General features: G+C 33.8%; 5 protein-coding genes across 8 annotated transcripts in view; 3 read left to right on the forward strand and 2 right to left on the reverse strand.

The window, feature by feature from the left end:
- The window catches only part of LOC104753938 (UDP-glycosyltransferase 91A1-like), a 2,462-nt gene extending 1,632 nt beyond the window's left edge, over window positions 1-830 (forward strand). The window contains exon 2 of the mRNA XM_019237830.1: window positions 552-830. Within this exon, the coding sequence (XP_019093375.1) occupies window positions 552-830 (279 nt within the window). The remainder of the gene's footprint in view (window positions 1-551) is intronic.
- LOC104751897 (KH domain-containing protein HEN4-like) lies at window positions 3,666-6,617 on the forward strand. Of its 2 annotated transcripts, none has more exons than XM_019237615.1 (7): window positions 3,666-4,489; window positions 4,653-5,096; window positions 5,183-5,449; window positions 5,553-5,720; window positions 5,792-5,988; window positions 6,076-6,187; window positions 6,271-6,617. In XM_019237615.1, exons 1-7 carry the CDS (start codon window positions 3,920-3,922, stop codon window positions 6,394-6,396), a joined length of 1,884 nt encoding a protein of 627 aa, XP_019093160.1. In that variant the 5' UTR covers window positions 3,666-3,919; the 3' UTR covers window positions 6,397-6,617. The 2 variants fall into 2 exon arrangements, with proteins under 2 accessions (XP_019093160.1, XP_010472247.1); XM_010473945.2 differs by having other exon boundaries at window positions 6,079-6,187.
- Window positions 6,887-12,131, forward strand: LOC104751898 (kinesin-like protein KIF3B). Of its 2 annotated transcripts, none has more exons than XM_010473946.2 (19): window positions 6,887-7,279; window positions 7,391-7,698; window positions 7,799-7,970; window positions 8,080-8,150; window positions 8,249-8,432; window positions 8,572-8,681; window positions 8,785-8,884; window positions 8,965-9,051; window positions 9,137-9,313; window positions 9,397-9,670; window positions 9,772-9,933; window positions 10,030-10,245; window positions 10,333-10,370; window positions 10,459-10,622; window positions 10,705-10,947; window positions 11,029-11,094; window positions 11,180-11,305; window positions 11,388-11,453; window positions 11,547-12,131. In XM_010473946.2, exons 1-19 carry the CDS (start codon window positions 7,099-7,101, stop codon window positions 12,018-12,020), a joined length of 3,219 nt encoding a protein of 1,072 aa, XP_010472248.1. In that variant the 5' UTR covers window positions 6,887-7,098; the 3' UTR covers window positions 12,021-12,131. The 2 variants fall into 2 exon arrangements, with proteins under 2 accessions (XP_010472248.1, XP_010472249.1); XM_010473947.2 differs by having other exon boundaries at window positions 7,394-7,698.
- Window positions 12,161-12,747, reverse strand: LOC104751899 (dirigent protein 4-like). Its single transcript, XM_010473948.1, is given in 2 exon segments — window positions 12,161-12,715; window positions 12,718-12,747. Coding segments are annotated over 2 exon segments (564 nt in total). The 3' UTR covers window positions 12,161-12,181.
- On the reverse strand, window positions 14,136-19,904 carry LOC104751900 (probable rhamnogalacturonate lyase B). Of its 2 annotated transcripts, none has more exons than XM_010473950.1 (16): window positions 19,762-19,904; window positions 19,458-19,575; window positions 17,971-18,052; window positions 17,771-17,886; window positions 17,558-17,608; window positions 17,315-17,434; window positions 17,113-17,232; window positions 16,867-17,002; window positions 16,575-16,745; window positions 16,193-16,348; window positions 15,998-16,104; window positions 15,791-15,881; window positions 15,528-15,669; window positions 15,109-15,268; window positions 14,747-14,863; window positions 14,136-14,647 (listed from the first exon to the last, which is right to left on the reverse strand). In XM_010473950.1, exons 2-16 carry the CDS (start codon window positions 19,556-19,558, stop codon window positions 14,284-14,286), a joined length of 2,034 nt encoding a protein of 677 aa, XP_010472252.1. In that variant the 5' UTR covers window positions 19,559-19,575; window positions 19,762-19,904; the 3' UTR covers window positions 14,136-14,283. The 2 variants fall into 2 exon arrangements, with proteins under 2 accessions (XP_010472252.1, XP_010472253.1); XM_010473951.1 differs by having other exon boundaries at window positions 19,458-19,580.

Genomic DNA, 25,447 nt, shown 5'->3' on the forward strand with positions numbered 1-25,447 from the left:
CTACCGATGAAACTACTGAGCCAAGATCTAAGAGAAAAGAGAAAAGATCTACGATCTAAAGCATATGTTTTGTCATTTATCAAATTATTTGATTAAATTTTTAGTGAAAAGCCAAATGCATAAAGGAATAAGTATTTCAATATGAAATTTATTTGTTTTTTGAATAATTATTTTAGTACTTTTTTAATAAATTTTAATTATAAATCAAGTTTAATAAAAAAATGGGTGTTTTTAAAATTTATATATTATATATCACATGTATTATGTTTCAACCGCTATTGCACCCGCTGATCAACCAGTCGTAAACCTCCCGCAAATGCACCAATTTTAAACCGCTAAACCAGTCGTTCAAAACGCTTAATAACGCTTGAAACCGCAATCGCCCGCTTCCGCAATCTCCTGCAACCGCAACCGCAGCGTTTGAACCAGTCAGGCCCTAAATCTGTTGTTTATGTAGCTTTCGGTTCAGAAGCTAAACCGAGTCAAACGGAGCTGAATGAGATCGCTCTCGGTTTAGAGCTTTCCGGTTTACCTTTCTTTTGGGTGTTAAGGACTCGTCGTGGTTCGGGGGATACGAACCGGTCGAGCTTCCGGAAGGGTTCGAAGAGCGTACGGCGGGTAGAGGAATGGTGTGGAGAGGTTGGGTTGAGCAATTAAGAACACTGAGCCATGATTCCATCGGTTTGGCCCTGACTCATCCCGGTTGGGGAACGATAATCGAAGCTATCCGGTTTTCTAAACCGATGGCAGTACTGGTTTTTCTGAACGACCAAGGATTGAATGCTAGTCATCGAGCAGAAGAAAATTGGGTATATGATCCCTCGGGATGAGACAGAAGGTTTCTTTACTAAAGAAAGTGTTGCCAAGTCACTAAAATTGGTCATGGAGGAAGAAGAAGGTAAGGTCTATAGAGAGAATGTGAAGGAGATGAAAGGAGTGTTTGGAGACATGGATAGACAAGATCGTTATGTGGACTCATTCTTGGATTATCTTGTTGCTCATCGTTAAATATTGTTATCATGTTTTAAAATGGTCAAGTTTTGTTAATTGTTGTATCAAGCATCTATCCAAATTTGGTGGATCACGAATTGTGGTATTGGATTTTGTTTGCCCTTTAAGACGAATTTCTCAATATAAAACATTTTAATTTTTTTTTTCAAAAATACCATAAAAAGTTTTATTTTCAAAAAATACCATGAACATAAAATTTGACTTATAAGAGTATAAATTCTTTCTTTTTAGTTTTTTTGACAATTTTAAATTTGGGATATAGTTTTTAGAGGATATGATTTAATGTTTAGGATTCATGGATTAGTTTTAAATATTGAAATTTTAGTTCAATTTTGTGATATTTTTGGAAAAAATCATTTTATGTTATATTTTTGGAAAAAAACGAAAAATAGTATTTTTGGAAAAACCCTCATTTTAATTGTATTTATAAAAAAAATCCTTTTAAATCCAATATTTCACATAGATATTGAATTAGAAAAATAAAAATAAAGAAAGAAAGAAATTAGAAAATTGTTGATGGAAAAATAAAATAAAAGACAAATAATACGAAATTAACTATATTTTTTTTTATACAACACAAATCTTATTTACAAAATACTCTACAATCAGAAACTTAAAACAACTATAGCCAACATTACATAAGAAAATCTTACCGCTACAACAAAAAATTTGCAGCCACAGCTCAATCAAATCATCTTATAGTTTTGAAAAGAATAGAACATATCCATAAGAATATACCCTTAAAAGGAAAAAAAAAAAAAAACATATCCACCACAAGGATGTCCAAAACTTTGCTTTAGTTAGAAAGAAAAGTCACTTGGACGGAACATGTTCCAGCTGTGTTGTCGGAAAGTGTTTAAGATTTTCAGCAAACCTTGAATACAGGACCAACCGAACAAACCTAAACAAAATGTCCGACCGAACTGTAACTCGAAACAATAATATACTAGACTACTAGTCCATCAAGAGTCTTTGACTTTTATTTTATACAGTATACTTTTAGTTAATCATTGATTGTAGTATTAAACAGTGATCTTCTTTATGATTAAGAGCACAATCTCCGATTTCCTATTTTCTCTTGTTTGTAGAAATCCATTATTCCAAACTTTATGTACCATTTTCCTATTTAAGAAAATAATTTTAAAAGAATAAGTACATATTTACTTATGAAAACATTTGCGATTTTTGTATAAATTGTTAACATTGTGATTGGAACCGCATCAATTAAATACGAACCATATGTAAATTTGTTAAGATTGTGATTGGAACCGCATCAATTTGCGATATATGTTACTAGAAACTACAGATATCAAAATAAAGTTTTTTAAAATATACTATATATAAGCATTAATGTATACAGGGATCAAAATCTACCGATAGCATAATTATGTTATGATGTTCTACAGTGTTCTAAACTTTTTATATAAACAAAATACTAAATTAGAAATATTATATCTAGAAACTTCTAGGCTTTTGTTCTAGTGTTGGTTATATTTTTCCAAATAGACTAATTGCAATAAAAAGGTGTAGCGGTAGGGCCTGACTGGCTCAAACGCTGCGGTTGCGGTTGCGGTTGCGGAAGATTGCGGAAGCGGGTGATTGCGGTTTCAAGCGTTATTAAGCGTTTTAAATGACTGGTTTAGCGGTTTAAAATTGGTGCGTTTGCGGGAGGTTTACGACTGGTTGATCAGCGGGTGCAATAGCGGTTGAAACATAATACATATTATATATAATATATAAATTTTAAAAACACCCATTTTTTTATTAAACTTGATTAATAATTAAAATTTATTAAAAAAGTACTAAAATAATTATTCAAAAAACAAATAAATTTCATATTGAAATACTTATTCCTTTATGCATTTGGCTTTTCACTAAAAATTTAATCAAATAATTTGATAAATGACAAAACATATGCTTTAGATCGTAGATCTTTTCTCTTTTCTCTTAGATCTTGGCTCAGTAGTTTCATCGGTAGGAATAGTCATGTGAGAGTTGAGATGAGTCACTGGTGATTTGTTTTAATATTTTTTACAAATAATCTTATTTTCTTAAATTTCTGATAAAATATTATATTTATTTAGATTTTTTTGAACTTATGTACGATGTGCCATTAAATTTACATCAAGTTTTTTGGGTTATTGTTAATTAGAATATTATTTAATTCTAATTGTTTATTTTATAATCTCTGTAATCATATTCGTATTTCATTTTTTCCCATCCTTAATGAGTAAAATGGATAGATTGAAGATATAACAAAAAAAATTCATTATCATTGATTTCTTTTAAGNAAAAAAAAAAAAAAAAAAAAAAAAAAAAATTCAATCGCAATCGCCCGCAACCGCAAACGCTTGCGGGAGACAGCTTTTGAAATTCAGTGGTTTGAAGCGATTAGAAGCGATTTGGAGCGACTGGGAGCGATTTGTGTGATTGATTCCAATCGCTAGCAACCGCTACCACCCGCAAACGCAGCGTTTGCGGGAGGTAACGAGAGAACCAGTCACCACCTTACTCTTACTAGTTCTCCTCGCAATCACCTGCAAACGGCTACGGCATCTGACAAAACGTTTGCGTTTGCGTTTAAAATACTAAACTCGCAATCGCCCAAGTGAACGTTTTACCATAAAAATCACAAATTTACGATTTGTCAAAATCTCTTTTGTTCCATTATTAGCCATTTCCTTTTCTAAAGAAAGAGACTTGAGATAAATCTCTGCAAGAATAGTGGGAGAGATTCACGCCTTCTCTGCAAAACAAAAAAAAATCAAATTTTTTACTAACTAAAGAAATAAAAATCTGATCTTTTTTTTTTTTGTTTGTTTTGAAGTGTTTTCTCGTTCCCGCTTACTCCACCACCGTGAGACTTTGAGAGAGGCGTTTTTTTTTCTCACTTAAATCACTTCCCGTAATGAACAAACGCCGTGGAGTAACAACCGCCGTGGCGAAACGCCGTCCGGTGATACACGTGTTACCAGATGAGACGGCGATACGAGTTGTCTGCCATGCGTCAGTAATCGGCGGCATAATCGGTCCGAACGGCTCCGTCGTATCGAAACTCCGTCGTGAAACCGGTACTAAAATCCACTGCGAGTCTCCGGTTAACGGCTCCGACCACTGGGTTGTCTTCATCGTTGGTTCGACCGCCGTTAATAAAAGCGTTCTCTTGACTGACAGAGTCGGAGATTTCTCAGGCGGGGAACACGAAGATTGGGTGACTTGTGAGGTCTCCGCTGCTCAGTCGGCGTTGATTAGGGTTTTGGAGAGATCTTGGGTTGTTTTAGCGGCTAAAGATAGTGGCGGAGTTGTTGATGGTGAGGATGAAGAAGCTTGTTGTGGGATTTTGGCTGATCGGAATCAGATTGGTGCTGTTTTGGGTTTGGGTGGGAAGAATGTTGAGTGGATACGGAGACAGTCTGGTGCCATGATTAGGGTTTTGCCTCCTCCCATTTGTGGTACTAACACTGATGAACTCATTCAGGTATGTAAGTTTAGGTCTATCAACATAAAGTTAAAGTCTTTAGCTTTTTGAAATACTTGTATTGGTCTTTGATTTATGATAATGGAAGTGGCATTGGTAGATTAAGTTTAAGTAGAAAAAACCAAAAAGTTGATAAATTTGTCACTTTTTTTTTGTGTATTAGATAACTGGAGATGTCTTGGCTGTGAAGAAGGCATTAGTTATGGTATCGACTTGTATTCAAAATTGTCCACCTCTCAACGGGTATCCACCGCCGCTTTGCAGCAAAGCTTATGAGTCGTCGTCTACTGATGTAAACTCTGATGATCCACATTCTGAGTTTTTCCCAAATCTGCATTCTTCGTTGCCTAATGTTTCAGAGACCGCTGAAGGAGACAGACATTTGCCTTCACTATATGAAGAAGAAGGAGACAGGTTTCAAGATTCGGAAAATACAGAACGAAAAGTTGTGTTCAAGATGATCTACACAAGTGTTGTAGTTGGAGGCATTATTGGGAAACAAGGAAGTATTGTCAGAGCTCTGCAGAATCAGTCAGGTGCTTCTATTTTGGTTGGAGCTCCTTTAAAAGTATCCGGTGAACGAGTTGTTACCATTTCCGCACGTGAGGTATAGGTTCTTCTACCTTCATGCCTAGCTGCTACGTTATTATCTGAATTTCTTTGTTGATTGAGTCACGTTTTTGTTTGTTTTAGAACCTTGAGTCACGGTACTCTCATGCACAAAATGCTCTGGCTCTTGTCTTTGCAAGATCTGTTGAGATTGATGTTGAGAAAGGTCGGCGTCCTGGATTGCACAATGGTCCTTTGGTGAAAGCTAAGTTGTTGGTACCATCACAGTTTGCTAATAGCTTAATCGAAAATAGAAACAGAGAAGCAATCGTAGCAACTGGTGCTCATGTGCACATTCCAGTAGGCGACCAGATTTCAGAGGGGATCTCAGAAATTGAAGTGGTGATTGAGGTAAGTGTGTGTTTTCTTGTAATCAGCGTAAGCTTGTTTTGCCCTTAGAGATTGCGCAATTAACCAGGATTTGCTCCTTTCTTCATTCTCTGACTGTTTTTAGATTTGCGGAGAGTATAGTCATGTACAGAAGACCTTGACTCAAGTTTCTTCTAAATTACGGGAAAATCTATTGCCAAAGAAGGTCCACGGAGAAATGAGAGCTAGAGTTAGTAAATCATATGAAAGTGCAGGAACAAACCATATACATAATCTGCAACCATCACAACAAGTAAGTGTGTTTCTTACTTCCAAGCTAGACTAAGTGTTTAATTGCTTCCACCTAATTCAACAAAAACGCAGATCGCAAGCAGAGGTGATTCTCTCTCGGTATCAGATGGTGAACAAGACCTGAAGATGGTCAGAAGCAGTGCAGGAGTAATGAAACCAGTGGATTCTTTAAAGCACACCAAGGTCCTTAAAGTTGTGGATGACTTGACACAGGGAATGAAACAGCTTCAAGTTTCTAGCAATGGAGATGTCTATGATTCACAACCACGGTCTGTTTTTATTCCCAAGAACAATGGATCCATTTTGTTAACAATATTCCCAGTCACTAAAACAAAGAGTTGGTTTTCGTTTTGAAGCAGAAGTAAAGGTGTATCTTTGAGAAAACTTACCTTGGAGTTGTTAGTCGAGAAAGATGCTCTTGGTTCACTCTATGGCAGAGATGGCACCGGTCTGGATAATCTCTCACAGGTACATAAATCAGACCTTCTTTTAATATATACCCCATTAGATGCTAAGACTATGAAGTTTGATGGGTTCTTGCAAACCAATAGATTTCAGGAGCCAAAGTAGATGTGAAGGATCCTAAAGGAGTTGAAGCGACAGTCTTAATCAGTGGGAATCCTGAGCAAACCCGCACAGCGATGTCTTTGATCGATTCAATCCTTGCTGATCAATGAGATTGCCTTTAGAGGCTACTTTTGGGGTGTTTCGTTTTTGTCTTAGTTAACCACTATATATGGTAAAACTCCACCCTTTTGTGACTCGTTTTCAAAACTAGCAGTTGTCAGAAGTTTAGAGTTACATAACCTTGGAATTTTTTTTGTCTTCGGTGATGAAAAAGTTTTAAAGGTAAATGTAACTCTCAAATCAGATATAAAAAATAGTATCGTTCTCCTAATTCAAATCGTAATTACGAAAGTTCATTTCAAAGACAACCCCAACAGCTAAAAACAATACTCTTCCTCTGAATTAAAGAATCCAGTCCGCTTCATTTACCAATACCGGTTTACGTTATCATTTTACCGGTCTGATTTTGTTTGGTTTGGGTCTGTGGCCCATATATAATATAAGTAAAGGCCCATTTGAATTTAATGAGGTTCATCTTTTTTAAAACAGTAACACGAATAATCTTAAACGGTCGTCTTCATAAGATTTTCAAATTTTAAAAAAAGAAACGCAGGAAAGGAAAAAAAAATCAAATATTCCTCAAGTCACGCCTTTCTCTTATCCCCCTCTCTCTCTCTCTCTCTCTCTTTTTATCATTTTCAAGTTCTTCATCTTAGAGACACAAATTTGATTTTTGAATTTTATTTTCTGGGATTACTACAATAGAAGATATTCAGATCGACGCTACAACAGCTCCGGCTGATCTAATACTCATGTCGCTTTGTTCACCGGAGATTCCCTATTTCCAATTCGTTAGTGATGCAACTGTGAAACTAGAGATCGGAGATACTTCCTTCGTAGATGCCTGTGAAGAAGATTCTCTGGGCGATTCAATGTTGTGCGATCCTAATTCAAGACTCGTCCCTACTGGTTTCACAAAACCTAATCGCACAGGTTCGACTCCTCTCACTCTCGATTTCAAATTGAAATATCCTAATTTCCCCAATTACTTGTCAAAACCCTAGGGTTTTTAATTGATTTTGTTCAATTTGGCTTTTGATTTAGCAGATGAGACTATAATGTTCATAAATGCTGGAGGAGATGATGATTCAAAGGTATTGTTAGATTCGGAATTGAAAATACTCAGAGACACTTATTTCGAAGGAGGTGATGTGCTGAGAACTGAGGAGTCTATACTTGAAGCCGGAGACTTTCCGTTCGTTTATCAGTCAGCGCGTGTGGGCAACTTTAGCTACCGGTTAAACAATCTTGTTCCTGGAGAATACTTGATCGATCTCCACTTCGCTGAGATTATTAATACTAATGGACCTAAAGGGATAAGGGTGTTCAATGTCTATGTTCAAGATGAGAAGGCAAGTATACCTTACTGGATGATGATGATGATGGTGTTTATATGTCAAGTATGAATTGAGAATTTTGTGTGATGCTGAGATTAGTGTTTTTTGTTTGCAGGTGTTAACTGAATTCGATATCTTCTCGGTTGTTGGGGCAAACAGGCCACTCCTGTTGGTTGACTTAAGGGTCATGGTGATGGATGACGGATTGATCAGGGTGAGGTTTGAAGGAATCAATGGAAGTCCAGTGGTTTGTGGGATTTGTGTGAGGAAAGCGCCACAGGTTTCAGGTATTGGCTCTATTCTTGTGTTTGCTTTTTATAATGATCTTTGACTTGTTAAGGGAGTATCTCAAAGTTTTCTAGTTACCATCTCATTCGCTGCATTGTTACTTTACAGTTCCAAGGACATCACAAGACTATATTAAGTGTGAGAATTGTGCTACAGAAATAGAGATTTCTCCTAGACGGGTACTGTTTAACTAGCTTGCTGGCTCTTATTTCCTAGTATCATTATTGGTGTTATGGATTACCTAAGCTTCTGCTTCTTTATGTTGATATTTGAGCAGAAGAGGCTTATGCGAGCCAAAGCTCATGATAAGTATGAGAAGAAGATAGCAGAGCTTTCTGAACGATATGAACATAAGACAAATGAGTGTCACGAAGCATGGATGTCACTGACCTCTGCTAATGAGCAACTAGAGAAAGTGAGTATGGAACTTGATATAAAGATGTACGAGGCACGCTCTCTAGGTAATGCAGAACTTGGCCTATCTGAGATTTGGTTGAAAGTGGGAAAATTCCCATCAATGTCAATCCAAATTTGCTACTGTTATATCTTTTTTTCTGACGGAGGTTTTCTTGCTTTTGATTTGGTGCTTACTTGAAACAGACCAAACTGTGGTAACACAAGCTGATTGTTTGAAGAGTATCACTAGCAAGTATGAGAATGACAAGAGACATTGGGCCACTGCACTAGATTCTCTACAGGAGAAAATAGAGGTAGCCGTGTATTTCGATATATACTCTGTTGTATCAGAGTCTCTCTGTAACATACATTTTTTAAAATGATTCTTTTGTGCTTTATGAAACTGTTGCTATGCAGATAATGAAAAGGGAACAATCTCAGCTATCACAGGAAGCACACGAATGCGTGGAAGGGATCCCTGAATTGTATAAAATGGTTGATGGAGTTCAAGCACTCGGTGAGTTCTACTAATTTGGTTCTGAAGATAGGGTTTATAAAGGCACTTTAATGAACTAATATATCAACTTGTAAAAACAGTTTCACAGTGTGAGGATCTTAAGCATAAGTACAGCGAGGAACAAGCAAAGAGAAAGGAGCTGTACAACCATATACAAGAGACTAAAGGTATTGATTCTTAACTTTTTATATTGGTTTGCTTAAGCATCTTTACATCGTACATACTACATTACTGATAACATCTTTACCTCAGGCAATATTAGGGTATTTTGTCGCTGCCGCCCTTTGAACAAGGAGGAGACATCAACCAAATCTGCAACAATCGTTGACTTTGATGGAACAAAAGATGGAGAGCTTGGTGTTATTACAGGAAACAATTCCAAGAAAAGTTTCAAATTTGATAGAGTGTATTCACCGAAAGATGGTCAAGGTAGTGTATATTTCATGTTTAAGTTAGATAATTATGTATAACTAACACTAATTATTAACCAAGTTTCCATCCTGATCTTGTAGTTGATGTCTTTGCCGATGCTTCTCCTATGGTTGTCTCAGTGCTAGACGGCTACAATGTTTGTATTTTTGCATACGGGCAAACAGGAACAGGAAAGACGTTTACAATGGAAGGTACTCCACAGAACAGGGGTGTCAACTATAGAACCGTTGAGCAATTATTTGAAGTTGCTAGAGAAAGGAAAGAGACAATTTCATATTGCATATCAGTTAGCGTTCTGGAGGTATACAATGAACATATAAGAGATCTGTTGGCAACATCTCCACTGTCAAAGAAGTAAGACTTCTTTCTTTACATAATTAAGTCCAAACAACAGGGATTGAACTCTCTATAGGCTTGATCTTAATCTTTTTTTTTTTTATGTACTTTACTACAAGGTTGGAGATAAAACAGTCCTCTGACGGATCCCATCATGTTCCTGGATTAGTAGAAGCAAATGTGGAAAACATAAATGAAGTATGGAATGTTCTTCAGGCTGGGAGCAATGCAAGAGCTGTTGGATCCAATAATGTGAATGAGCATAGCAGCCGCTCCCACTGGTATATGCTTCTCTCGCACTTGTTTGAATGTTTCTCTTTCCAACATTTTATTTCACATTATGACGGTTGTTTAATACAGTAATTTCATCTTTGCAGCATGCTCTCTATAATGGTAAAAGCAAAGAACCTGATGAACGGTGATTGCACAAAAAGCAAGCTTTGGCTTGTAGATTTAGCCGGAAGTGAGAGGTTGGCAAAGACTGAAGTGCAAGGTGAGCGTCTGAAGGAAGCACAGAACATCAATAGATCGCTTTCAGCTCTCGGGGATGTGATTTATGCATTGGCAACAAAGAGTAGTCACATTCCATACAGGTTAGTCTTAGTCTGCATTATTATGCATAATTATCTCTCTTTATATACCCTTCAATGCTTTAACACTTTCCAATTATAAATTTTCAGGAACTCAAAACTAACTCATTTGCTTCAAGACTCACTGGGTAAGAATATTCTTGACCTTCTCTTAGGTACCAATCTGTAATTACACTGTGCATTTGGTAAAGTGGTGTGTATGTGAAAATGGTGCAGGAGGTGACTCAAAGACGCTCATGTTTGTGCAAATCAGCCCCTCTGAGCATGATGTGAGTGAGACTTTAAGTTCACTCAACTTTGCTACTCGTGTAAGAGGGGTTGAGTTGGGTCCTGCAAGGAAGCAAGTTGACACCGGTGAGATTCAGAAGATGAAAGCGATGGTATGGCGTCTGCAAATTTCTTTCTTTTCCTGGATTGTGTCACAGCTTTTCCTTATTGCTTCTTCATATATCACTTCTAAAGGTGGAGAAAGCAAGGCAAGAAAGCCGAGCTAAAGATGAATCCATAAAGAAATTGGAAGAGAACATACAGAACCTAGAATGTAAGCACAAAGGAAGAGACCACTCATACAGAAGTCTCCAGGAAAAGAACAAAGAACTTGAAAGCCAGGTTGATTTGCTGAATAACCAATCAGAAAGACAAAGCGCACAGCTCCAAGAAAGACTAAAGAGCAGAGATGAAATTTGCAGCAATCTCCAGCAAAAGGTTCGTTCTCATGTTCAATTCTGCTCAACATTTCCTCTGTTATCATTTTATGGCTAACAGGTATAATTTTTCCCACTAAAGGTCAAGGAGCTAGAATGTAAGCTCCGGGAGAGACACCAATCAGACTCTGCAGCTTACCACCACAAGGTTTCCTGAGCTCTATATTGAATGTTACATAAATTTCATTCTGTTTTGCTGAGAGTTACCAAACTTCTTAAAACGATGCCTGCAGGTTAAAGATCTTGAGAATAAATTGAAAGATTCTGAAGGCAATTCCCTTGTGTGGCAACAGAAGGCCAAGGATTATGAGAATAAGTTGAAAGAGTCTGAAGGCAACTCGTTTGTGTGGCAACAGAAGGTTAGGGAAGAATCTGATTCAGTCTCAAACTTATTGTCTTTTTTATTTGTAAATTCTCACCATCTCTCTCTACTTTTCCCAGATCAAAGAGTTGGAGACAAAACACAAAGCCGAGCAAAGCCAAGAAGCAGTGTTACTACGACAGAAGGTTTTTTTCGTGGGTTGTCTCAGGATTTTGTAGCTTCTGGATCCCCATATCACCAGAGTGTTGAATCAATTGGTTTTGTGTTTTGTTTTGCAGATTAAAGAACTTGAAATGAGGCTAAAGGAGCAAGATCAGTATATACAACAAATGGCAACAACTAGAGAATTCCCTGATCATGCGAATGCTACTCCTAATGAAGTGAGAACCTGCTTCAAAGACAACTTTGGCAATGAGAATCTGGAATCCAACAACAACATCCTGGGGACATCAAACCGTTTCAAGAATAAAAGACATGATTCATTAAATCTCAATGAGATGACTAGAAAGAAGAGGGCCTCGAGAAGCGGCGAAACAGAGAACAACGCTGATGATCCTCATCATATGAAGGAGAAACGGATCAGGAAATCAGACCCACCCAAGGTTCTCTCCAGAGTAGTCAGACCTACAAGACCAGCCTCTGGTTCATCAAACCCAGTCCCTGTGGCTCATAAGAGAGTTATTAAAAGAGAACAACAAGAAGCTCCGGTCGGGAAAGAGAGAGACCCCAAGAAGAAGGTCTGGTCGAGATAAATAATATATAACAAAAGAGCATAGAGAAATTCTTAATCTCTTGTGATTCTCTATATGATTCTCTCTCTGTATGAACTACAATACTGATTTCTTTTCTTAAATTTTTCAAAGGTATCGAAAGCAACATAGTTATCCGTAGTATTAGATCTAAACAGGTGTTGTTAATAATGATAGAGAGTGACATGGTACTCAACGATAGCATCGCCATTGGTCAAGTTAACTGAGTATGTATTGAGTAGAGCCACTCCTCTAGCCATCCTAAACCTTCCTCGGCCTCCCACAACGGCGACCTCCCTCTCCTTCTCCATTATGGTGTTCCTTGAGAACACGGCGAAAGAACTGCCGTTAAACTTGCCGGAGGTGAATCCGAAGTCGACGTACATGGTTAACGTGGGAACATCTTTTCCAGAGGAAACGTACATCCCTCTAGCGTTCCCTATCTTCTTAGATTTCGGGTCCGGTCCTACGGTAAGAGGGTCATCAACTGCGAAAAGGGAACCGAAGGGTGACGGAGAAGAGCTGTTGTCTCGACCGGTGAGAGTGGCTTTGGCAATGAGGACAGCTGATGGGTTTGGAGCTGTGAGAGTGTCGTGAAAGAAGAAATGGAGATTGGTGACAACTTCTTGTTTTGGTGTGAATGGACGAGTTTTTGAGTAGTATTCACCGAGTGCGAAGGTGATGCATAGATATAAAGACTAAACCCAACAATTCCTGTTCTCTTACCCATTCTCTCTTGTCTATAGATCCTTTTTTGTTTTACATGTAAAAATGTAACATATATATAAGAACAAACAAAGATTGCAGTTGCGCTTTTGAATATATTACTCAATAGGGGCAGACTTTGGAATGATTTGGAATCAAATCATTTATTGATTTGTTTCCCCCTCGGTCTATGATTTACATTAGATGGTTCTGTGATCCCAGACCTTAATTAAGATTGCTAACTTCATTTAGAAAACAACATGTGTAATTGTGTGTATATATATATATATATATATATATATATATATTTCTTTTTCAGATTATCACAGCACTGTAAAAAAAAAAGATATTTTTTGGTTTTTATTTTTGTTGACTATTACTTTAGGGCATTTTTTAAGTAGTTATTTTAGTTGAAAAACTTTATAATTAATTTTATTTCATACTAAAAGATTCTTTTATTAATAATTTTAGTTGAGGCTATGAATGTTTGCTAGTTTTAAAGTGGTTTTGGGCTTACGGATTTGGTTTGTAATTTTTAGTTTTTGTGTTAAAAATTGAAAAATTATTGAAACATAGATTATAGTTTTTGTTTCAAAATTGATAAAAAGTTTAAAACCATCAAAATCTAGATATTCCCTATTTCTTTTAAAGAAAATCATTTTTTTCTCATAGTCTTTATTGGCTATAAAGTAGATTTTTTGGAAAATCTAAATCTAAGAACAACTTCAAAATCTACAACCATTCAAGGTCTAGAAAATCTACAACTTCAAAGTCTTTAAAATAAACTGACCAATACTTATAGAAATATTTCGCTAAAATCCTAAGTTATATACAGAAGTCAAAACTGAAACCAAACGTAATAAATTGATTCGATATCACTCATATATCTATTTGTTAAAAAGAAAGCGTATTTTAAAGAACTGTAAAATCAAACATGATTCTCTAGCTATGATCAAAATGAATAATGATACGTGATATGTGTGTATGCGTGATGGTAACGTTTTGCCTGCCCTCAGGCCCCTCACATTCTCTATTATGAATCTCCCTTTTTTGTCAGCTTTCGTCCAAAATCGATACCCCCTTTTGTCACAAAAATGAAATAAATTTACTATAGACTGTAACGGAGTTTCCTAGCGAAGAGCATGGGCCATATATAGAGTATATATCCTGATAGAGTCAGTAGAGAGTAGATTAGTAGGTGAAGGAAAGAGACATGTGACCGGGTAAATAATTACAGGCGCTAATGTTCAAATTCAATATTTGATATATTTTGATATATTATTATGTATAATATACTAGTTTCTTGCGCGGGTCATGTGAAAAATCACTCCTTACACATGCATATAAGTATATAACTATCGATTTCATGTTCCATATATACACAAGCATACTAAACTAAATGTACAAATCATATAACGGTAAATAATTTTGGTCTTATTGTATTCATCTTCATATTACATTCAAATAAATAAAATAAAACTAACTCTATTTAAAAAGAACAAATTTAAACCTCCCTCTCTACACGACATTACTATTATTTTCTATCGATCCATTTATTTTCTCAAGTTCTAAAAGGACTTTCAAGACGAATATAATCATACATAATACCATCAAATAGTCCTAAACTTCTCGATTGTGTTAAATATATCGTATTATCACCAACATTTAGTAAACTTCCGGCGACGTCTATACTATACAATCTATATAAACCATGAATTCCATGTCTCGCGATTGCATTGTCTTTTCCGATATAACCCGTCGTGAAAATATGATCGGATTTGGGATCGTTGATCCGGATTTGTAGTTCGGAATTTGCGGCTGAGGCTAGAGCTATTCTGAGCGTGTAGAGTCCGACTCGGTTCACGTTTCTAAGGTTAAATATGATTTGCCATGTCGTTGGTTGGTATGTCTTGTTTCCAACGTTTCTATATATATAGTTAAATGAAAAGATGATTAGAAATATAACTTTTAGTATAAGCATTGATATAGAAAAATATATAGAGAGAGTTATGTTATGTATTTACCTGGTAACATGTGCAAAGAACCAATCTCTTCTATAATCACTCACACCCACTGTGTACACAAGATCGTTTTGAGGGTATAAATCTGCGTAACGATCCCATAATCCATATTGCCTAAATCTGCAGAAGTTAAAAAAAACCACTACTGAATTAATGCGTGTGCTAATTATAGATAGGATTGTCAAAATGGGTTAAATAAGTAAAAAAGAGTAACAGAACAAAACTAGCATGGAGTCAGCCAAGAATTAATACGTACAGGAACAAAAAAAAAGAATTGAATATATGTAAACCTATTTATTCTCCCAAAAAAAAATATATGTAAACCTATAAAAAATAGTTGAACAAGAGAAGATGAAAGTACTAACCTGTCTTGGAGTGGGTTGACATAAAGCTTATTCATCAGTGTAGGGTATGGATCCGGTATATAGAATTCTCTGGCGGTTCGGTCAGGTACACCGATTTCCCACAACGTCGGACCGTTTCTTGGCGGTTCATACACTATAGGACCTACATTCATCTCGCTACCTATACACCTCAAAATAAATATAAACGTAAGCACAAACAAACGGTCAGCATTATTAGAACTACATAGAATGATTCTCTAATCATGGTCAATGTGGGTCTAAACAAAACGTTTTTGTTTATATACATAATAAGTCAAATCATTTAATAAATTGATTGAATATATCTCTCTGTTCAAAACAAATCGCAAGATTTAAGTGAACTGTGAGATCAAGCATGCTTCTCTAGCTGTGATCAAAATGAATAAAGATATGTAGTATACCTGCCGTAATGGTAATGTTTTGCTCAAATTTATAGTCTCCAATAAAACCAAAACCCCATGCGTAGAGACTATAATTGCCTGCCCTCACATTCTCTATTATAAATCTCCCTTTTCTGTCAGCTTTCGTCCAAAATTGATACCCCTTTTTGTCAAAAAAAAATAAAATAAATTATTATAGATTATAACAATTAACATAAAAGAGGTGTCATAGCACATAAACTTTTGTATAAAGTACATATGAGTATATTTGTATTATGTTATACCTTGGATTCGGTTTGCCATGAACCGGCTTCACCAATTGGTGCCAGACCAACAAAAGCAAATCTCCCATATATCCTTAATCTTGACACGTAACTACAACATTATGTAATCCAAAGCAAAATAAGATTAAAACAATGGTCAAAGTAAATATGAGAAAAACAAAATAATGTTTTTTATCAAAGAGGGAAAATATAAACGTATTTATTTACCTATCTTTGATAAGAAATTGTCCTTCGATAGTACCTCTTTGATGACGCAGAGGATAATCTACTGAAGTAACAAAATCATAAGGCCAGCTTTTGACCTCTGCAGCCATCTGCGATTATGTAAATATAAGTTTCCGATAAGAAAAATTCGTATGTTTTACCCAATACAAATAGAGTGACACGACCAAAAAAAAGAACCTGTCGTTTAGCATCTCTCCATAGACGAAGAGTGGAATCTTTGGGAGAAACAGAGTTGAGATAAGCGAAGACAGGACCAAACACTTTCTTCCATGGCTCTCCATTTCTATAATCCATTCTCATCTCTTTCCCCGCGTAATGGGTGCTTGTAAACATCTACAAAAACATTATTTTTTAAGAAAAACTATTATTAACATTTCAAAACAAAATAAAAAATAAATCGTAACTACATCAAACAAATAATTTAATTATGCTATAAAATCTGATGATTAACCCTTAACGAAAGTTTTGAACATTAATTGAGAATTAGCGATCAACACATAATTATTTATCATGATTTGGAATTTAAGTATTTATAAAAATGTATGATAAATGGACTCACGGAGAGGGTGATGGGTCCGACATGAGAGGTGAGGTCTTGCTTCATGGGACCACCAAGACGGAACTCATCGCTCGGAGTTATCATCCAAAACCCAACCGGTGGTTCCGATGAGATCCAACCATTCACATTGTTGTCTTTGTCTTCCATTGAGTACATATACTTATCATCTACCTGCGTCACACCATATACATCACTCATCCCTCATGTTCTACAAATATTGTTTCAGAAGTTACAATCTAATGCAACATATTATAAAATGTCTAGATGTAGTAGTATATTTATATATATATACCTCTCCTTTGAACATAGGGTTCCTTGGATTTGTAAAAAGAACAGCTTCTTTGTAAGCTAATTGCTTAGCATTGTCTCGATCCGCCATTGATGGCATGCTTCTTTGTCGATCATCTGATATCGCCATGAAATCAAATCTGAAATTTGCATCCCAAAAGTCATCAGAAACTTCACTAATAAATGAACTAGCTGAAATTAATTGGCATTTTAACTATAGATATAAATTAGTGAATATAAGGATGGCTACTTTTTTGAGTTGAGCTTGAAGACGATCCTGATTTGGTCCATGTCCACGTCGGGCCAACCTTCTAACCTCTCCAAGATACCGTACATGTATATTCCGGAGACACCACTTCGAATGATATATCTTTAAAAAAAAAAAAAGATTCGATTACTTTGGAGGTTATATACAGAAATATCTCTCTATTAATTAACGATGATCTACGTACCTTTTATCTACGTTTAGGGGAACCAAGGAGCCACGTTTGGAGATAGTCCACGTTCTTGTAAATGATATTTCAACTTGTTCTTCATTCTGAGTTATGATTTCAAATTTAGTTCCTTCTAATCTACGAAACACACATACAAAAGTATAACTACTGATTAGTCGAATTATTATGTTAACAAAACTATCATCTATTGTCTAAGAATTTTACACTCAAGAAATATCATTAGAGTCTGAAAAAACTCACTTGTCAATTTCCAATTTCTTTCTCGGTTCATACCAGGTAACGTCCCAATACCTATTTCCGTAACAAAATATCCACACACACAAAAAAAATACAATTGGACATTATGAAAATGTAAAATTCATTCGTATGTAATTTTTTTTTTCTCAAAGTAACATGTTCCAAACGGATTGTGTTACAAACTCTCCTATGTTAACGAATAAAAAAAAATCTTACCCCCGATCCTCAATCTCGTCGTCCAGCACATTATCGATACCATGGTATTTTATCCCAGTTATTAAGCCTTGTGGGCTCGAGAAAGTAACTTGAATAATACCATTATCAATTACCACCTTAAAACCAACAAAAAAAAATCTTATTATATCGTAAAAATATATGTATATATATACAGATAAGAGGAATTGAATAATTCTTACCTTGTCATGGCTAACTCTTCTTAGCTGAACTGTTAAGGCTGCAGGTATGTTTTGTCCAGGCTTTGTGATGTTAAGTTTGTTTCTGTTATAAAAAAATATTGTAGCAAATACAGAAATCGTTGAGTCCAAATCCTAGAGATAGTAAGCATTTTTGGATTAGAAATTCATAATATTCATTATTTTATTGATCAAGATAAATTACCTTACTGAATAGCAAAAATAAAGAGTTTAAAACATAATTGTTAGAAATTTATCGGTCCAATAGTTCTATGGTAGCTAACTAATTAGGGTAGATGATATGAAAACAATTAAATTTATGGTACGAACTCCACTTGAATATGAACGGTCAAATTAGTTGAGGAGTGTTGAAGACGAAAAGAATAATTCCAATAGAGGGAACACAAATATCCATCATGGTATGAAAAGGCATAAAGAACATAAAAGTACTACACAGGATGTATTAAAAACAATAAGTACCATAAATATTGGTATAAAGGATATAATAATTTGTTTAACAAAATACACATACCAAAAATTAACATTGGTATTATGTGTGAGAACTGAGAAGAAGACAAGTAGTTAAAAAAAAAAAAGACATGTAGGTGTTCTAAGCCGAAAGGTAAAAGCAATCCAATATTGTTTTTTATTTTCTAAGGTTTTGTAATTAAAAAACAAAAAAAGAGACGAAGGTTAAAGATTATTAAGACCAATTTCCTTTTAAACAAATATTCCTTGTTTCTTTTCCTTGTCGTTTAACGTTAGTAACTTTTTGACACACGTCTCGTGACCATCTCGGTTTCGAGATTCTCCTTTGATTTTTCACGTTATAAAAATTTGAATGTGATGTTTTTATGGAAGTATATGGTTTTTTTTTCTGGCAATTTCTATATAATTATGTGTGTGTTGTTTACAAACTCAAATTAAAGAAAGTAGTCAAGGGTTGTCATTCCAAAAAAACTTCAATTATGTTTTGGTAAAGCATTTGTTATATATAGACTAATATAGTCAAGGAAACCAAAACGAAAGAAATTTAGAGAATAAATATATATGATTACCTTATAAAGCTAATATGTTCTTTGTTCAAAAATAAAATAAAATAAATAAAGCTAATATGGAAATGAAATCAAGGAAAGTTTATTAAGTACTGGCCAAAATTTACGCTAAACATTTTTTTGTTTTTGGGCAACGCTAAACATTTATTTCACATATTTAAGTCTTAAGGCTTCCAATTTTATAATTCATGAACCTTAAAAAAAAAAAAAACCAGTAGACAGGTGAATGAATACAAAATAATACACCAGATTATGATGAATAAAGTTAAGAACCTCTCTCTCTGCTTGTTCCTTTCAGTAAGTTTGACATGTGAACTTGTGAATTTAAAGCTTCTGAACTCAATGTTTTGCATAAAAAAAACAAAACAAAGGTAAAAAAAAGAAAAAAACCCGACCCAACACAAAACAGAGATGGGTTAAAGAGAGAATACATACCGTGAGTTCTGAGAATGAACACTTTGAAGAAGAACAACAACAAGAAGAAGAACTTGGACAATGATCCGACCCGGCTTATTCGCCGGAGCTCCGACCTTCATCTCCGCCACACAATTCACTAAACTTCCGCCATAGAAACCAACCGTTAATGCATGGATTTATACGTATACAAAACACACAAATACGTGTTTGTGTACATATATATATATATATAGACAAGTATTAAGAAAACCTTATTTAAGGTTTAACTAAAAATGGGTTAAAAAAATTAACAAAGAACAATGAAAAGTAAGTTTAAGTGTACCTTTAAGATTTTCTTGTGCGTTTGGGTTTCTTGGGAAGATAAAATTTTTGAGGAATGCAGAAGAAGAAAGAAAAGCTTTTCTTTACCTATGAAGAATGTAATGTCTCTCTCTCTCTTCTCTCTAAAAATCACTAATTATTCTTTTTTTTTAGTTCTCACAATAATCATAGGATTAGAATCTTAACAAGCTTTATATATCCGTAGAAATGTACATGTGTGTATGTACATGTATATGGAAATGTGTGCGCGTACGTAATTGATCTACACCATCTTAATGTTGCAGGTGTGACTTTTTTGTTGCCTAACCTTTTCATCTTTTTTTTTCTTTCTGAAAAAATAAAGATTAAAAATTGATATTAGTATTAAAAAAAAAAGAGGAATATCATATGGAGTAGTATTGTTATTACTCCATTATGTACGCTAACTAATACATTCATCACATAAATAATACTACTAATAAGAATTGTGTAGATGAGAAATCGTGACAGTACAGAACTTTTGTCCATCCTAAAGAACATTTACCATTTTTTTTTTTTTATACATTTCATATCGAAATTTGTCAAATTTAACCTTACCTCATTGTCCCCATGCGCAAAAAGTTTCTGCATAATAAGTTGTCGTTTAATGATGGTTATGAAACTTGTTGAACCTCTGCCTATAGTTTTTTGTCAAGTTTCACATAAATGTTTTGGGATTTCATTTACTCACAATTACTTTAACGTCTAAAATTTTTTTTTTTAAAACGGTTTGTAATATGGAAAACTTTATGAACTTGAAAGTTGAAATATATTTTACCCCCAAAAACTGAAAATTAGTTTATTTACATATATTACTATAAGGCTGCCAAAATATAAGCTGTTTTTATTGACATCTAATGCAACAAATATCCAAGAAATTGCTGCCAAAAACTATGTCAAAAATATATGTTTTGTTATTTTTTCTTCAAACAATCAGAAATATATGTTTTCTTCTATAAGAAAATTCGTCAATCTGTCATATCAAACAAATTCGTCAATCGGTCAGAGTACGGTCAACTTTCCGTATCTTAGGCGAAATACCAAATTTTGGAAAATTATAAATCAAAAATAATAATTACTGAATTAATGGGTACATAGAATTTCTCTGACGACGACTTTTAGAGGGACTCATCAATATTACCATTGTTAAAATATTCAAGTCAGTTTAACCAAAATGACGACTTATGTGCTGAAAACAGTAACACCCATTAAAAAAAACAAAGGGTCAAAACTCAACAAATATTCATATAATATACTGCTACTGTATAAAGAAAGAATAATCTCGAGTCGTTTATTGCCGAACTTGTCGGAAAATGGAACGTAATATATTTGTTCTTTCTTCTACTTCTTTAATAATTTCAGTTAATATTTATACTTATTTTTAAATACATTTGGTATTCTACCTTTTAAATTATACCTATTAAAAAAATTATTTACAAATTAACCTTTAAAAATTGCACAAAAAATAAATACGTAAAATCGATTTTATCTTCAACCTAACAAACAAATATAAATACATTAAATCGAATATATCTTATTTGAAAAGTTAATATTGCACACAACCTTAATAAGAAAACTAATCAAAAAAGTAAAAATTACTTAGATTGCTCTCGAAGCTACAAGAAGATTTCACTACAAGATTTTAAATTATTCTCCACGCTAAAAAAATCACTGGAAATTTTTCTTTTATTAACTTTACATCGACACTCTCTCCTAATTATATAAAGTTATTTAGTTGATGAATAACATCCATTTAATCACCAACAGCGACATTGATGCCGACTGATCTTTCCTCTGTTTAGTGAAATAGGTGACGACTGACGAGGAGATTGAATCTTGTGTACGAAGAGGAATCATTGGTCTCATGGGTTTGGTGTCACAAGTTTTTCATGAAGCTGGAGGATATGTACTATGTAGGGTATGCTCAATTCTATGTCCTCTTCACTGCTTTAGTAATTACATAGTTGTGTAATTTGCTTCCATTTCGCTTTGCTTTTATGGATTAGGATCTTACCAAGGATTCTTATGGAATGTGATTTTATGTATTTTTAAGTTTTTATTTCTTTTTTTCTTTTCATTATTATTTTGAGTAATATGGTCTTTGTTTTTGATTAATCCCAAGAGTATGTATATAAGGTAAAGAATTATTCGCATATCCGGATAATCATTTTTACCAAAATTCATAAGATTACTAGCTCAAGCATGGCAGATTAAATTTGCAGTAAAAATTTTAAAACAAACGCACTAAAGTCGGATGGATTTACACCTTTCTCTAGGTAATGGAACCAACTGCACCACTTATCATCATCACCACCCTGTTTTTTATAGCTTTAGAGCGATAAGTAATTATTATCTTAGTATTCATATGGTATCATAAATAGTTAAACTGTTTTTTTTAGTCAGAAATTGTAGTTTTTTTAACAAATCTATAGATTAGTAGGAGTACAAGAAGTTTATTTATAACAAGGTTGACAAATATATTATATATTATTTTTATAGAATGGGTTAGTTCGTACGTCATCAAGTTGGCCAAACAAAATAGAAGATGATGACATAATACCGAAATAACGGTCTTAATTTGACCCCCCACATTAAGACTATCTCCCTAGTCCCTACCCCAAAAGTTTGTCAAGAATTAATATATTTTTCAAAGCATAGATTATAAGATATATACCGAAATCGCATAATTTGTTAAGATAGGAAAAATGTAATATGGTAAATTAGGTGATAATGAGATGATCTAACGCTACTACTTTTGAATTACTTTTCCATAACTTTAAGTGATTAAGAGAGATTAGACGTGAGTTCAAAAGTTGAATGTTTCAAAGTTTTTTTAATTACGAATAACTTTTCTTACGCAAATACTATTGTCGATTCTGTAAGATACTTCTACACACGGATCCAGATATTATATCTCGAACCATTTGGGAAAAAGTACTTATATAATCGATTAAAGACATCGTCCACCATTGATGATGGCGCATCAAGCCGACCCACTATATAGACACAACTACACAACATAATTTTTTTTAAAAATGTGACAAATAAAGAAACATTTATACTTTACATGGCTGTAAACATTCATAGACTATTAGTATACATTACACACGATCATATATACTTTTAAAATGAAGATAAACATAAAAAANAAGAAGAAGAGATGAATACATAATGGGGTATTATCATAATAATGACGGCGAAAATGGGTTACAGCTCTCTCGGTGGTTTCGGTTGTGCAAGACAAAAAAAACTTCAAAGTAGGTTAGTTAGAATGGTGGAGAGTCTATTTAATTTTCCATTTTCCTCTTTTGAAAAAGAACAAATTCACATTTATTTCTCTAATTTCACAAAGTCAAATATGGTTGAGTTCTTCTTCTTCCCCGTAGGCCGTAAGTTTATCTTTTCAACGCATCGTAGGGTTAAAGTTGTTGAAACGCATATGTTTAGCTATGGACGTGTATTATATGTAGTATTTTTTTTCATTCATTCTGATTAGTTATATTAATATTAACATAGAGTTGGTTTGATATTGTTGAACTAAGATTTTGATATTCGTGGCTCTTTGAACGATTGAATATTTCTGAGTAAAACCTATTTAGGTTATGAATGGTTTATTAGTTTTTAGATGGTTTTTGGTTTTTAGATTTTAGATTTTGGATTTTGGTTTCTGATTTTTTTTTGTTTTTAGATTTTTCTATTCATTTTAAAATTAATAAATAAAAACTATAAAAGTCAAAAATAAAACATATTCACGTTGAAAGATTTTTTTTTCCACAAAAACCATAATTTTATGGTTTTTAGTTTCTCTTTGAATTTGCAAGAAACCACTCAAAAACTAGTTTCTCTAAATTTAATTAAAGGAATCTATTTTTTTTAAATCTTGAATGGTTAAAAAATAGATTTTCAAAGAATCAAAATCCAAAAACCCAATATAATTATGAGTGTTTGCATTATAGATAGTAAAAACTATACGAAAAATATAATAGCATGTGTAACATAAAACACATTTGATGTTCTTTATATCCATGTGATGTTAATAATACTACTTATGCAATCTAGCTGAGCATCTATTTTACTACATAAACTTCTATTTTCGGCCATATAAGCTAACAATATATCTCATAAAGCTCCAAATTATCAATTTAAATGTATCAATTAACATGTTATTAATTATTATTGTATACCTCTACAAATATTCCAATATATATAATTAATCTGTAATAGTGCAGTCAAGAAAATCACACTATGCATATACCAAATTGTCATTTACTAAGAAAAAGAATATGAGTATTTTCAATATAATAAGGCTGTAATAATCGGAGTGAATTGCAAAACTAGCACAATATAGATTCAAGTCAAGAAAGTTGTACAGAGAGGGGAAATAACTAAATTGTTGAAAGCTTTAGAAAAGTTGGAAAAAACCATATGGTTTGAGGTATTTATTTAATGTAATTTCAATTATGGTTAATTACTTATTAATTATAGATGTTTTATGGGGTTCGAATTCGATGTGAAATTTTCGGATTATAAAAAAAGAAGAGCAAAAAAAATCAAACGGATAGCAAATTAATTATAACTTCCTTTACTTTTTGTGTGATGAAAAAGGCCTTTGAATCTTATGTTTCTATATATTTCTCTTTGTTCGGTATATATTTTGGTATCCACTAAACAATTGAATTCATTCGTTGTGAAAAAGTTGTTGTTGTTAAGCGTCAGGCGCGGTTTGGCCACTGAGAAGCAAATCTAAATTAGCCTCATTTGATACTCTTACGTTAAAGAGTGTTATTTCTTGAGATAGTTACATTTGTCAGGATAGTCGGTATGAACAAAAGAGATATATCTATACGCTTCAGGGCTATTGTACGTTAATTCAGTATACTAGATTACACTATATTATTTGGGATGTCTCTTTTCATTTTAAATGATCACTAGAAAAATCTGACAAAAAGATAGTTTTGAGATAATAAGTGAGCATGATCACAATTCACAACTATGTCAACTAATAAGACTTCTTTTCTTTTCTTTGTGAGTGCAAACAATAAGACTTAATCATGTTTCTGGTGAACAAACGTATAATTTATATCTTTTCGTCTTAGTTGACCCTATCATCTATTTTATTAATTTCCCCTAAACCAAATTCTATAATTATTTTGCTACTTTTATGTTTTGAGTTTTCTATTTGCTTGCGACTAACTCCGGTGAAAGATAGAAAAGTAGATTGTGCTTCTAGAAAGTTAATTAACGATTTATAATTACAAAAGTGGAAGAGAAAAGTGACAAAGATTAGTCACGTGGATATGACCATTATTGATGAATGATAAATCACAAGAGTTGCTTATATATGTCCCTTTGGCCCTTTACCAAAATGTTTTTGTCTACGTTTGTAGATTCTCCACATACATGATAACATGTGGTATCTTGTTTCTGCCATATTCTCTCTTTCTTTTTTCTTTTTTTTGAAAAAAATCTGTTAGGTTAGCTAATAATCAGACTACTATCAGAGCACCGATTTTAAAAGAGAGCAACTTATTCGAAACTTTAATGGAGTCTGTATGATTGTCTTCAGGCTATCCAACCAATTTGAAGAGGTCAAAGTGATGTTCACACTTTCGTCTTCGAATTATGATCTTAAGTTGTATCTTTTTCTTTTTTTTTTTTTTTTTTTTTTT

This window comes from Camelina sativa, chromosome 16 (assembly GCF_000633955.1).
Source record: "Camelina sativa cultivar DH55 chromosome 16, Cs, whole genome shotgun sequence".
NCBI classification, from domain to species: domain Eukaryota; kingdom Viridiplantae; phylum Streptophyta; class Magnoliopsida; order Brassicales; family Brassicaceae; genus Camelina; species Camelina sativa.